At 42.8% G+C, this 15,726-nt stretch overlaps 1 protein-coding gene across 2 annotated transcripts in view; it reads right to left on the reverse strand.

The window, feature by feature from the left end:
• The window catches only part of DET1 (DET1 partner of COP1 E3 ubiquitin ligase), a 114,372-nt gene that overhangs the window by 50,414 nt on the left and 48,232 nt on the right, over nucleotides 1-15,726 (reverse strand). For both annotated transcript variants that reach the window (XM_082256340.1, XM_082256339.1), the window contains exons 3-4: nucleotides 13,618-13,808; nucleotides 3,339-3,530 (exon numbers count right to left, since the gene is read on the reverse strand). In XM_082256340.1, the coding sequence (XP_082112466.1) occupies nucleotides 3,339-3,530; nucleotides 13,618-13,808 (383 nt within the window). The remainder of the gene's footprint in view (nucleotides 1-3,338; nucleotides 3,531-13,617; nucleotides 13,809-15,726) is intronic.

Here is a 15,726-nt window from a genome sequence, read left to right on the forward strand (position 1 = left end):
CTGCTCGATCCAGTAAATCAGACAAAATATGATCGCTCTCAATTCCGATACCCTTATTGGTAATCTGGATACTATCGGAAGAAACGACTTCCCCTGGTTGAGCATCGGAGACTTCCTGGTCCGCTCGCTCAACCGGATCCGATTGTCCAGGGAATCGGAATTCTGATTCCATTAAAAAAGTATCTCCTTCAGGAGAATTCGGGTATGAGACTGGGTATACGGTACTGCCTCTAAGAAGGCCACCATCAGTCCCAGCCAATTGACGGACAGCAACATCCGAATCGTTGACTGAACCTTCTGGAGTTTCCCAGCAAAGAGAAACTCTCTTGCCCAGGATGTATCCAACCTTAGGCCCAGATAGTTCAGTCTCCTGGTGGGAACCAGGGATGATCTTTGGGAAAGCGAAAAAACGCTGATGTCCTGCGATGATGGGGATATAAAGATAGGCATCCTATATGTCTATGGACGCCAGGAAATCTCTTTTATGCAGGGAGGCCACCACTGTACGGACGGACCCTATTTCTTCCCAAGTCCAGATTTGGACGCACCTTGCCCTCTTTCCTGGGCATTGTGAATAGGTTTGAATAGAACCCCTGAAACCGTTCAATGTTAGAAGGGCGGAATCGCACCGGTGGAAGTGATCGAAACTCAATCCTGTGTCCTCCAGAAACCGGTGAAGACATCCCCCCCCCACCCCAGAGATGGGTAGGGGCGCATCAGGCTATATTCTTCAGGCTTGGCTGAGCCGGACTCTTTGTTTACCCGACCAGCGCCCTTTGAAACCCCTCTAAAGGGGCTTTGGAGGGTTTCGCCTTATCGCCCGCCCTCGCGGAACGAACAACTCTATATGAGCAGAAAAGGAAGGTCCTCGTTAGTTACGAGGTCTTTTTATCCTAACAGTCTGTGGCAAGACAGCAGGTGGTACCGTCTATCCTATAAAAAGAGGAATTCCTCAAACGGATAGCACCTAGCCATGCGTTTGGAAATAACAGGGGTTCGTTTCAAAACGACCCCATTTGGGTAAAGGAAAATCCTTCGCCCTTTTGGTAGGCTAACAAGTACCAAAAAGGAATCTCAGTCTCAGCTACCTCTGCCGGTGTAACCTCAAGACTAAAGGTTTCCCGGACGGACACAACTAGTGCATCCACCACTCTTGTGCTATGGCGGAGGCAGAAACGTGCTCCTCACTGCTGAGGAGATATTACCTGAGACAACAGCCCCCTAAGAGGGACCTGCAACTGCATTGACCAGTTCCGAATCCGTATCTGAAGTATCTGATAAACAATAGGGGTAGGCGGGGGTCGCTACTTGACCCCCGTCCCTGACAGGCCACCTCCACCCGGGATACCAAAGACTCCAAAATTGCCGATAATGCATTAAAAACAAGTGGGGTACTGGAGGGTCCTGCGGCCACCTTGAGGGGATCAGGTGGGGATACCTATGCGGCAGGGTCAATGATTATACAAAACACTTGCCAGCGACAAAAAATGACAAAGTAAAAAAAAAAAAACTTTTTTTTTTTTTTTGTGTCCCCCAGTCGCAACAGCGCCCCTCAGTGTTACCTGCCTTTTTGGACCCCACAGAGAGAGAGACAGACCCCAAGGCTCATCCCTGATGCACAGAAGTTTTCATCAGCTTGCTCAGTGCTTGTCTTGTTACAGACAGGAAGTCTTTGGCCCTATTTCCTGGGTAAAAGAGGCGGCTCCGCCCCTTAACACGCCTGCCGGCTCCTCCCCCTGGCTCCATGAGGTGTTTGAGTCACCTCAAACATGGCCGCCCCCATGCTGGAGACACGAGGCTACACCAAAATGGCGGCCTCGTGCGATCTACCAGACAATGGCGGCGGCCTGCACAGAATAGCGGCATGTCTGCAGAAGGATCTCGGCCTCACAACCCTTCACCCTCATGGTGGTCAGCGTGGTCGGAGGTACCGGACCCTAGCGGGCCGTATGCGGTCCGCTGCTTAGCTGGAGGAATGATCTGGAATGCAGTATACATGTATAGACATCGCCCTGTGGCTACTGACAGGTAGGATACCTTATACTATCACAGTAAAGTTCTAGTACTGCCACTGACTACAATCATTTACACATCTTTACAATTAGATTGTCAGCTCCCAAACCAAGCCTCCTGGCTTCTTGTACACAAAAATCACACTCAATTAGGGGGATCTGTGACATGTTATAGGATAGAGGGGAACCCATCCTTACCATTACAGAGAGGGGCCCGCGTTCACCACAAGACCCGTCAGGGGGAAAGGGGGAACATACTACTCACCATACCGGAACCAGGCGGGCGCCAACTCCTGACAGTACCCCTCTCCACCGGGGTGGGAGGGCTGTCGACCAATACGGGCGCCGTGACTCATGGTCTTTGGCGTTTCAGCGAGACGTTTAACTCGCAGGGTCAGTCCCCGTCCAGTGGGACTATGTCGCGGCCGACCCAGCGCGGAGCTAGGGCCTGCACCCGCTCGTAGGCTGAACTGGGGTGACCACTGGATCTCAACATCCAGCCCGTCGCCCAGTTCAGCTTTCTTGCTTGAAGATCTCACAGGAACACTGGAGAAAAAAAGCTGTCTTAAAAAATTATTTTCTAAGAAAAAAATCCTGCCAGGACCGAAGATCCCAGCAAGGTATCTAGGTCCTTACTCCTGACTAGACAGAAAAAAACTGATTTGCTGAGGCAGAGAGAGAGAGGATATACCCTCTGGGACTGCCCCTAGGGTGTGGCCAGAGCATTTTATTTCCTGTCTAGTCCTACTCCTGTGGAGGCAACATAACCCGAAGGTGCTGTATCACCGAGGACTACGTCTGTCAATGAGCGATAGAGAAAAAAAATAAAAAAAAGGAACTGTGTAAAAATAAAAATAAAATAAATAAGAGAAAAAAAATAAAAATTAAAATTAAAGCGCCCCCATCCCCTTCTCCAGATTAAAAAAACAAAAACGCTCATGAAGTCTCCTTGGAAGTATGACATTATGTTGGCTTAGGCCAGAAACCAGGAAACAACTGAAGAAATGTAAAAAATAAAAATCAAAATAAGTAAATATAATATACCTTCCTATGTATTTACTAATGCTAGCAGTATAAGGATTAAACATAATGGATGTTGACTGAGTGAGCTTAGTTCTGCTGTAATGAAAACATGTCTTCTTTAGTCATAAATATAACTAAACAAACTAAATTACTTTTGTTAAGTGGGGGAATCTATTCAGCAGTGCTTAACATGGCTTATTGCTACTGAAACAAAATACACAAGTATAATAGGCAATACATCCCAGTATGTACAAAAGCCTATTGTAAATGTTGTGGTTTTGTTAGAGATGTGTAGACTTATACCTTATAGGGTGATCGCCGCATGTCTTAGGTCGCTCCATAACAGACACCCACTTATCATCATAGCTGAAGAGAGAAAGGTCAAGGTAAGGGCTTCCACTGTATGACTGGGCGCTGATAGGAAGCTGACTGAGAAGCCTCCTCACTGCTTCTGTATGGCCTCCATACTTGGCATTGACAATTGTGTCTTTAAACCTAAAAACAAGGATTCACAAATTAAACCTGTAGATCAAACATCACAATAAACTAAATATACTGTAACAGAAAATGAACCATTATGGAGAACGATGCTTTGCAAATGTAGGTGTACGTTTAGTAAACTGAGAAGTTTTCTCTCAGTTCACTTCTCGGCAATTCTCAGAGAAAAATTATCAACTCTGGCACCCAGTTTAGGTGGTCGAGAACTTCAATTCCCAAAGGGTGATCAGAGGAGAATTTTTTTCTCTGAAAACGGCCGTGATCCCTGTATAACTGGGTGGACTGCCTGTAATCTCACGAGATTTTGTGAGATTACAGTGCCGCCAAGTTTTAAAAGTGAAACCAAAGTTTAAAAGCACTCGTAATGTCATGTTCTGACACATGAAAACTTACTGAATATCTATCGATCTATACACACACACACATACACACATATACAGTATACATACAGTGTATATACATATGTACATACAGTATATATATATATATATATATATACACCAGTACATACAGTATATATATATATACACACCAGTACATACAGTGTATATATATATATATATATATATATATATATATATATATACACACCAGTACATACCGTATATATATAGTATATGTATATATATATATATATATATATATATATATATATATATATATATATATATATATACACATACACATATACATACATACCATATATACATATATATTTTTTATTTTTTTTATTTTGAACCCCCTGGTGCTGATATATAGGAAGAAAGAAGTCTTCTTCCTCTGATCACACAGCTTCTCCCCCTGATTCTCCACCTCTGAGCTGGAGAATCTGGAATGGAGATATTTCAGAATAACGGCTGTGTGATCTTCAGATCTCACTTTTCTAAACTGGCCGTTTGTGACAGAAACGGTCATGTACTGTGATGAGAAGAGAAGAACGTGTTCTCTGCTCCTCATCTCAGCAAACTAAACGGTAACTCATCAGAGATCAGTCGTGATCCTCAGGATCACGGCTTTTCTCTGCATATTAAAAGTACACCGTAATCTTTCTTAAAACAGTTTTCACATTCCAATACCATTTATTATTACACCCACATCCAATTCAATGAAGAAATGATGAAATGACAGGGAAATGCAGATCTATGATCTCTCACAGATATTTTGCTTGGTGCTCAACAGTCTACATTTATTGGCCATTTGTTTAACCACTTGAAGACCAGGGTTTTTCTGGCACTTTCTGTTTACAAGTTTAAATCTGTATTTTCAGTAAATTATATCTTTTTTTTTCTTTTTTAGCAGAGACCCTAGGAAAAAAATGGCAATTACCTTTGAAAACGTCGTCTGTGACGAAACGTCGTAAGGACACGGCGTACTGAAGTCATCTTATTGCGACAAGGAAGTGCGGAGCCGTCCGGCCGGCGGCTTTTACTACCAATGCTTTGTACTTCCTGCAAATTGTGCGTTTTATTCCTTTCTTTTATAATAAAATTAAGCGGTTTTACACTATGGAACCTCTTCTTCTTTTATGGTGATCATCTTGGGGTCATTTCCTGGAGGAATCTGGGTCGGAACTTGTCTCAAACTAGAAGTATTAGATACCATTGTTCCTATTTGGAGTCTGATCTACCCGCAGGCGTATATATTACCTTTGTTCGGTAAGAGGCGACTTCTTCTGGTGGAGGATAGCACTGTTGGGTGTTATACGCGATTGCCTTGATTTACTTTGGTAAGGAGTACCTTAAGGTGCCTTTCTATATGGGATTTACGGCTCTTTATTAATAAATATTTTTTGCACGCCTATTTTATACATAATTTTTATTTTGTAAGCAGTTTAATTAGTGGTGGTCCCACCATTTCTATTATTTTTGAGCACTTTTTCTGTGTCAACCACCGAAAATCACATTGGTGTCCAAAGTCACAACATGTCATTTGTTGTTGGGTTTTATGCTATTGCGGTTTTTCAATTTTTTCATGACCCAACGACCAATTATTCATCACGAGTCTACTGGTGCCAGTTCTCCATCAAGTGGATAAAGATTCTGCTATAGAGAACCTGCTTTCAAATTTTACCTCTCTGGTAAGCATATATCCATAAGGAGCCTAATTTGAGAATCACGGATTGCACGAATTTATGGACTTTATATGGACTTTAGTTGTTCCATTTTCATTGCTTAAGCGCGACTTGATTTATAATTAATAAAATGGCAATCATTGCGATTTTTTTGTCACACAGTATTTGAGTAGTGGTTTTGTAAAAGTAATTTAAAAAAAAAAAAAAAAAAAAAAAACAATATATACCCCATTTTTTTTGTAAAATGTGAATAATGATATTACGCCAACTAAATAGATACCCGACATGTCACGCTTTAAAATTGCGCATGCTCATGGCATGGCGACAAACTACAGTACTTAAAAAATCTTCATAGGCGACACTTTAAAATGTTTTACATGTTACCTGTTTAGTGTTACAGAGGAGGTCTAGTGTTAGAATTATTGCTCTTGCTAAAACATTCACGGTGATATTTCACATATGTAGTAGGAATACAGTTTACATATGTGTGTGCGACTTACGTATGCGTTCACTTCTGCGCGCAAGCATGGAGAGATGGGGGTGCTTTAAAAATGAGATTTTTGTACTTACTGTAAAATCCATTTCTCCGAGTTAATCGGCGGACACAGCGCTCCATAAATCTCTGTTTTGTTGCTGTGTCCCCGTTAGGGAACATTACCCTTACTGCAGTCACCAAGACAAAAAGTGATAGAAATCCAAAACTTTACAGTTGATACCAGAAGAAAAAGTGAGGAGAAATCTTCCATCAGAGACACCTATTCTAGTGACAAATCCAAGAGGGGAATTCCCCTAGGTTTCTTGATGTGTCTCTAGGATAAGAAGTAAAGGAAAATCTACTCAAGAGGATAGAAAGCCGAAAGCATTTTTCAGGGATTTGAAACCTCTACTTTACCCAAAGGTAGGCTGGTTATTCATACTTTAGCCCTGGTTCAGAATAATGTGATCCAGAATGCATGCAATTGCATGGCAAGTGAAATATCATATGTTTCTATGGAGGCCATTCACATATACGCAGTGCGATTCCAAAGCGATTTTAATGGACTTGAATGGAAAACAAATGCAGATCACCGATCTGTACTAAGATTTCAGTGCATTTTCTGCAAGTCTTTGCTTTGTTCTTTATCTTTTATCACTGATCCATGTAAGAGGAGAAAGAGAGAGAGAGAGAGAGAGAGAGAGAGAGACAGAGAGACAAACCTACAAGCCCAGGGAGAGCAGACTGTGCCAGCAGTGTGACCAGGGGGTCCTGGAGGACGAGGACCACTTCCTGCTACAGTGCCCTAAGTACTCATCAGTGAGGGACACTCACTTCCAGAGACTCTCCACTTTCATCCCGGACTTCAATTCTCTAGAAGAGAAGAAGAAACTCCAAATCCTACTGGGGGGAGAGGAGCCAATGGTGAGAATAGCTGCACAATATGTGACAGCGTGTCACAGACTGAGAGGGACATGAAAAACTGAGGACTTAAAAATCCTTTACATAGACGCCCCCCCCATTCCCCTTTACAGGGAGTGCAGAATTATTAGGCAAATGAGTATTTTTGAGGATTAATTTTATTATTGAACAACAACCATGTTCTCAATGAACCCAAACAACTCATTAATATCAAAGCTGACTATTTTTGGAAGTAGTTTTTAGTTTGTTTTTAGTTTTAGCTATTTTAGGGGGATATCTGTGTGTGCAGGTGACTATTACTGTGCATAATTATTAGGCAACTTGACAAAAATCAAATATACAGTATACCCATTTCAATTATTTATTTTTACCAGTGAAACCAATATAACATCTCAACATTCACAAATATACATTTCTGACATTCAAAAACAAAACAAAAACAAATCAGTGACCAATATAGCCACCTTTCTTTGCAAGGACACTCAAAAGCCTGCCATCCATGGATTCTGTCAGTGTTTTGATCTGTTCACCATCAACATTGCGTGCAGCAGCAACCACAGCCTCCCAGACACTGTTGAGAGGTATACTGTTTTCCCTCCTTGTAAATCTCACATTTGATGATGGACCACAGGTTCTCAATGGGGTTCAGATCAGGTGAACAAGGAGGCCATGTCATTAGCTTTTCTTCTTTTATACCCTTTCTTGCCAGCCACGCTGTGGAGTACTTGGACGCGTGTGATGGAGCATTGTCCTGCATGAAAATCATGTTTTTCTTGAAAGATGCAGACTTCTTCCTGTACCACTGCTTGAAGAAGGTGTCTTCCAGAAACTGGCAGTAGGACTGGGAGTTGAGCTTGACTCCATCCTCAACCCGAAAAGGCCCCACAAGCTCATCTTTGATGATACCAGCCCAAACCAGTACTCCACCTCCACCTTGCTGGCGTCTGAGTCGGACTGGAGCTCTCTGCCCTTTACCAATCCAGCCACGGGCCCGTCCATCTGGCCCATCAAGACTCACTCTCATTTCATCAGTCCATAAAACCTTTGAAAAATCAGTCTTGAGATATTTCTTGGCCCAGTCTTGACGTTTCAGCTTGTGTGTCTTGTTCAGTGGTGGTCGTCTTTCAGCCTTTCTTACCTTGGCCATGTCTCTAAGTATTGCACACCTTGTGCTTTTGGGCACTCCAGTGATGTTGCAGCTCTGAAATATGGCCAAACTGGTGGCAAGTGGCATCTTGGCAGCTGCACGCTTGACTTTTCTCAGTTCATGGGCTGTTATTTTGCGCCTTGGTTTTTCCACACGCTTCTTGTGACCCTGTTGACTATTTTGAATGAAATGCTTGATTGTTCGATGATCACGCTTCAGAAGCTTTGCAATTTTAAGAGTGCTGCATCCCTCTGCAAGATATCTCACTATTTTTGACTTTTCTGAACCTGTCAAGTCCTTCTTTTGACCCATTTTGCCCAAGGAAAGGAAGTTGCCTAATAATTATGCACACCTGATATAGGGTGTTGATGTCATTAGACCACACCCCTTCTCATTACAGAGATGCACATCACCTATTATGCTTAATTGGTAGTAGGCTTTCGAGCCTATACAGCTTGGAGTAAGACAACAAGCATAAAGAGGATGATGTGGTCAAAATACTCATTTGCCTAATAATTCTGCACTCCCTGTATATTACCCATTACCCCCCCCCCCCCCAAACCAAACTGCTTTGGCAATGCTAAGATGTATTTGGTCATGCCAATAAAGCTTATTTGAATTTGAATTGAATTTGACAGAGAGAGATAGAGAGAGAGAGAGACAGACAGAGAGAGATAGAGAGAGAGAGAGACAGACAGAGAGAGATAGAGAGAGAGAGACAGACAGACAGAGACAGAGAGAGAGAGACATAGAGAGATAGATAGAGAGAGAGAGATAGAGATATAGAGAGAGATATAGATAGAGAGAGAGATATAGAGAGATATAGAGAGAGATAGAGACCGAGAGATATAGATAGAGATATAGAGAGAGATAGAGACCGAGAGATATAGAGAGAGAGAGAGAGAGAGATATATAGAGATAGAGAGATAGAGAGATATAGAGAGATAGAGATATATATATATATATATATATATATATATATATATATATATATATATATATATATATATATATATATATATATATAGAGAGAGAGAGAGAGAGAGAGAGAGAGAGAGAGAGAGAGAGAGAGAGAGATATATATATATATATATATATATATATATATATATATATATATATATATATATATATATATATATATATATATATGAGAGAGAGGGAGATATATATATATATATATAGAGAGAGATATATATAGAGAGAGAGATATATAGAGAGAGATAGAGAGAAAGCGAGGGTGAGAGACTGTTTCCAAATCGCATAAAAAAACTCAGTCGCTTTTGAACCACATCAACCGAGCCCCGTTCTGAGTCTCTAATGCACACAGAGTAGGGCTCAGGAGCGAGCAAGCATTAGTGCCCCCATAGCAAGCAGCATGCAACAGGGGCACTCGGAGAAGAGGAGAGGCCAGGAGCACCGGCGGCACACCCAAGCAGAAGAGAATGAGGGCTGCTCTGTGCAAAACCATTTACACAGAGCAGGTAAGTATAACATGTTTGCCATTAAAAAAATAAATAAAATAAAGAACTACCTTTAATAATCACTTTAAAACTCAAATGATTCCTGATATTCCCCCACAACTCAGATTTTTTTTTTTTTTCACAAAATTGATGTGCTTTACCCTGATTGCACAATCTCTGCATCATCTCCTTCAGATATAGTGCAACCTATACCCCTTGCATTACATAGTTGTTGGTAATTGTAAACTTAAATACTTACCTTCACCTCTCTGATCATATCTTCACTGTGAGTCCTTGCCCAGAGTCGCAGAGTCTAAAAGGTAAAAAAAAGTCCCGGCCACGTGCAGCTCCTACTGTGACATATGTGCTGCTATGGATAAGCCATACATATAGACAGAGCCATTATAAAAAATAAGATTAGGTGGACATGCGCAAGAGAGCGGAGTGTGGCTTGGACTTTTTTGTGCACAGTGGAGATCCTGGGAGCAAAGCTAAGAAGGGGGGGGGGGGGGTGGAGTTTTAAAATACATTACTAAATCCTTTCAATCTTAAAATAAAGGGGTTTTAAACCCTTGCAAACAACCTTGCTTTGTAAACAAGCATGCCTATACTTACCTGCTCTGTGCAATCGTTTTGCAAAGAGCAGCTCCGATCCTCTACTTTTGGGGTGCCAAGCTGACACTACAGGCCCTTCCTATTTATCAGGTGCCTTCATGGAAAGCCGCCTGTGGGTGCTCGCTTCAGAGTCCCGCTGCTACATCCAATGACAAAGACAGCGTGACTTGGCCCCGCCCCCCGCTTCTGTGTCACTAAACTTGAATGACAGCAGTGGGAGCCAAAGGCTCCTGCTGCTATCAATCTGTCCAATGAGGAGAGCGAAAGTGTCTGAAGCCAATGCGCTCGAGCACATCGATGGATCGGATAGGGCTCGGGTAAGAAAAAAAGGAGGGTCTGGGGGGAGTTGCAGTACAGAAGGCTTTACAATCGCTTTAATACTGAAGGACTTTTATTAAAAACTACCATGTTAAACTTGCCTGCTCTGTGCAATGATTTTGCACAGAGCAGCCCTGATCCTCCTCTCTAGTGGTTCCCCATCAGCACTCTGGGATCCTCCCCTCTGGGGCCGAGTGCCCACATACAGAGGAGAAAATAATTATTTGATCCTCTGCAGATTTTGTTTGTAAAGCCCCGTACACACGCACCGATTGTTGGCAGTAAATTTTCGGCCAACGTCCGATCGTCGGCCTGTTAGTATGATGCTTCCGACAACCGACTGCGACTTTTCGGCCGAACAAAATCTGGTGTGCATGCTATAAAATTTTTGTTGGCCGTCACCAGAACGGCCGATTGTTCCTCAGTCAGTACAGATTTCGGCCGACAAAAGTCAGATGAGCAAGACTGGGCATGCTCAGAGAAGAAAAAACACACGGAAAGTAAACCAGCACATGACATCACTTCTGAAGTTGGTTGTTGTTGGCCGACAAAATTCGTGTGCAGTCTAGAGCACATTTCAACCAACACAACACTGGACAAAAGACGGCCGATCGGTCCGCCAACAATCGGTGCGTGTGTACGAGGCTTAAGTTTACCCACTTACAAAGAAATGAAGGGTTTATAATTTTTATCATATGTGCATTTTAAATGATAGACACAGAATATTAACCAAAAATCCAGAAAAGACACTTGATAAAAATGTTCTAAATGGAGATGGAGTTCAGTGAGTAAAATAAGTATTTGATCCACTACCAACCAACAATAATTCTGGCTCCCATAGACTGGCTACCGTATGTGCTCATGTGGTACAGTCCAGTCAATTGAAGAAGGTGCTCCTAATGACAACTCGTTATGTGTATAAATGACATCTGTCCACAGAATACCTTCCTTCCTTCCTTTCAAACCTCACCATCATGGGCAAGACCGAAGAGCTGTCAAAGGAGGTCAGGGACAAGATTATAGACCTGCACAAGGCTGGAACAAGCTGCAAGTCCCATCAGCAAGAAGTTTGGTGAGAAGGAGATAATGTTGGAGCATTATTTACAAAAGGAAGAAATACAAAATAAATATCAATCGCCCTTGGTCTGGTGTTCCATGCAAGTTTTTGCCTCATGGGGTAAGGATGATCATGAGAAAAGTGAGGGATCAGCCCAGAACTACATGGGAGGAGCTTGTGAATGATCTCAAGGCAGTTGGGACCACGGTCACCAAAAAAAAAAAAACACATTATTAACACAATACACCGCCATGGATTAAAACCTTGCAGCCCCCACAAGGTCCCCCTCCTTAAGAAGGCACATATACAAGCCGTCTGAAGTTTGCCAATGAACATCTAAAAAATTCAGAGAAGGACTGGCAGTAAAGTGCTGTGGTCAGATGAGACCAAAATTGAGCTGTTTGATATTAACTCGACTTGCCATGTTTGGAGGAAGAAAAATGCTGACTAGAACCTAAGAACATCATCCCTACAGTCAAGGATGGAGGTGGAAACTTTATGCTTTGAGGCCGTTTCTCTGCTAAAGTTTAAGGAAATCTTTGCCGCATTGAGGAGCCAGTGGACGGGTCATGTATAGTAAGATCTTGGATGAGAACCTTCTTCCCTAAACCAGAACACACTCTTGCCTTTGCGGTATGTTTTGGGTCATGGTGGAAAACTCATCTTCAAAAGAGTGGCTCAAGAAGAAGCACATTACGGTCATGGAGTGGCCTAGCCAAAAAAATATGGAAGGAGCTGAAACTTCGAGTTGCCAAGCAACAGCTAAGAAACCTTAAGGATTTAAAGAAGATCTGTAAAGAAGAGCTGACTAACATCCCTCCTGAGATGTGTGCAAACCTGGTCACCAAATACAAGAAATGTCTTACCTTCGTGCTTGCCAATGAGGGTTTCTCCACTACGTGTTAAAAAGTCATGTTTTGCTTGGGGATCAAATACTTATTTTACTCACTGAAATGCAATTTATAAAATTGGTATCATGTGTTTTGTTCTGGATTTTTGGTTGATTATCAGTCCAGTATCATTTAAAATACACACATGATAAAAAAAATTATAGACCCTTCATTTCTTTTTAACCGGTTGCCGACCGCCGCACGACTATATACTGCGGCGGTCAGCCCCGGCCAGGCAGAGTGACGTAGGGGTACGTCACTCGCCTGTCACTGACTTGTGAGCCAATAGCGGGCGCGCCCGCCCCGGCTCGTTCACTGACAAGTCAGTGCGTGTGACCAGCGGACCAGATCGTCCGCCGGTCACTCACGATCGCTCCGGTGAAGGGAGAAAGGCGGATGGCTTATGTAAACAAGCCGTCTGTCATTCTTCCCTGTGTAAAAATGAAGATCAGACGGTTCTACTATGCAGGACCGTTGATCTTTGTTTTTACACCAATAGCCATGTCCCTTTACAGTTAGAAACACGCCCCTAGGACACACTTAACCCCTCCCTCTCCAATACAGTTAACCCCTTCCCTGCCAGTGTCATTTTTGCAGTAACAGTGCATATGTATAGCACTGATTACTGCAGTAATGTTACTGGTAACCCCAAAGGTGTCAAAAATGTCAGTCAAGGGTCCGATCTGTCCGCCGCAATGTCGCGTTAAAAAAAAAAAAAAAAAACGCCAAAAATGACAAAAATCTTTCCCTTTGTTAGTAAACGCGATAACTTTTGCGCAAACCAATCAAAATACGCTTTTTGCGATTTTTTTTACCAAACATATGTAGCATAAAACAAATTGGCCGAAAATGTTAAATTTTGATTTTTACAGAGAAGAAAGGGGAAAGAGTTTATATATATATATATATATATATATATATATATATATATATATATATATATATATATATATATATATATATATATATATATATATATATATATATAAAAAAAAAATAAAAAACACACAAATGCAGCCACTACATGTAATGACTGGTAAACTGTAAAATATTATATTTTTGGTTTAATAGCGCTTTAATAAGAATAAAACAATGTATTTTGGACCGTTATTCGTGGCAAATCTTACCTTCGTTGTATCTGTCTGGCGAAGTTGTTGCTGGATGCAGAGCAGGGGAACTGAACGGCTTCGCTGTGCAGAGTCGCATTCCTGAACAGGTCGCAAAAGTTTTCAAATAGTTCTAAAAGCTCATTTGATGTGTTTTCAAAAACAGCGATGACTTCTGTTGTCACCATGTTGTAAACCACAAAGAACGAGGGCTAAAAAAAAAATAAACACAAGAACAAAACCAGGATAAAACATTCAGAAAAATACTTTATCAAAGTGACTTTAAACGCCCCATATAAAAAACAATCTGCCAATCCAGCATAATATTAAACACCTAAAGACTGGATTCACAGGAGAGTCTGTAAAGTACAACTATGGGCAAAACTTTTTTTTTTTTTTTGTTTTGGATAGAGTGGAGAGGGATTAGAACCCCAGTCAGTTTTTGTTTCGGTCTGTGCCCCCCCCTTAAGGAGATCTTCCCTCTCGGTTTGTCATTTTTACCATCATCATTGAAAGGCAAAGTAAAAGAAAATCCCAAATTTTAGGTTGTCCCCAGAAAAGTAATAGAGGGGAAATCTTCCAATGGGGACTCTTGTTGTGGTGAGCTGGGATACCCAAGGAATTCCCTTAATTTGCAGGGATTTCTTCTCACTTCCCGTTTGGCTATGGGATAGGAAGTGAAGAGAAATCTCACTAATGGGACACAGATGGCGGAAAAAAAAAAAAAGAAAAAAGTCTGACATGTATTATACCCCACCCCCCCCCCCTTTACACTATCCAAAGTGACTTTTTTTTTTAAAGGTGCCCCACTGCGCCCCCCGGAGGTCAGGCACGCGCTAACAGACCCCCACAGATAGGGAGAGACGACCCTCATGACACACTGTCCTCCAGGCACTCCCACCGACCTCCACAGCAAACAATCTACCGCAAAATGGGCGAAAACGGGTGTACCAAGATGGCCACCACCATAGAAGCAGACAGAGGCTACAACAAAATGGTAGCCCGTGCGGGAATCGGGACCCACAGGGGGACCCCCCAAACACCCATACACACTATTCACAGCAGAAAACCCCACCAAGGCAACCTCCCCCGCAGGATCGGTAGAGAGCTGCGAATGGCGCACTCCCCTGGCCCCCCATGCGGCCTGCACACTAGGCCCCAGCCTCAGGTAGGCCCAAACAGTCCCCCACATAGGAGGGGGGTAAGGGGGGGTTGTAGAGAGGAGGGGGGTCACAACAGGACAGAGGGAACCCTGGAGTGTGAGGGTCCGACCATCCCAGAGAGAGGGCCCGCGTCCACCTCAAAATACGCCAGGGGAGGGGGGGACGTTTACTCACCATACCGGGAACACAGGCGGGCACCATGCCACCGGAGTAGGGGGGCTGTCGGCCAAATAGGAACGCTGCGACATCAGCCTAGACCCTGTCGTGTGCATCCTGGCAAAACGTTTAACTTGCGGGGCTAGTCCCCGTCCAGCGGGACTATGTCGCGGCCGACCCAGCGCCAAGCTAAGGCCTGCACGCGCTCGATGGCCAGACTGGGGTGACCACTGGATATGGGGGTCCAGTCTGTCGCCCAGCCCCGGCATAATTGCTAGAAGATTTCACAGGAAAAACCATCCGGAGAAAAAATGACTAGCTAAAAAAAAAAAAAAAAAAAAAAAAAAAAAAAAGAAGGACATAAAAAAAATTTATATGCCAGGACGAAAGATCCCAGCAAGGAACTAGGTCCTTACCGGCATTCTATGCAGGAAGAGAGAGGGTGTACCATCTGGGACTCCCCATAGGCGTAGCCAGAACTTTTTTCTGCCTAGTGTCCTACTCCTGTAGGGGGCAGTATTACCCTACTGATATGAATCAGAGAAAACTGTGTCCGTCAATGAACGATAGAGAAAGGGTGGTTTTCCTATAGATCTACCTTAATTACTTTATCAGCATCGGGATTCTAGGCTTACCCTGCTAACCATGGTAGCACTGGTACTGAGGTATGAGCCATGTGCAATGCTTGCCTCATACTACCTAGATTTGCCAAGATTATTTGTTGGTCCTGCTGTCAGTCAACTAGCCCATGGATTGTGCTTTATGGGTGGACCGTGGAGCTGTGATGTACAGGTCAATTTTACAAAATGAA

The sequence above is a fragment of the Pelophylax lessonae genome (genome assembly GCF_965119305.1).
Source record: "Pelophylax lessonae genome assembly, chromosome: 4".
Classification (NCBI taxonomy): domain Eukaryota; kingdom Metazoa; phylum Chordata; class Amphibia; order Anura; family Ranidae; genus Pelophylax; species Pelophylax lessonae.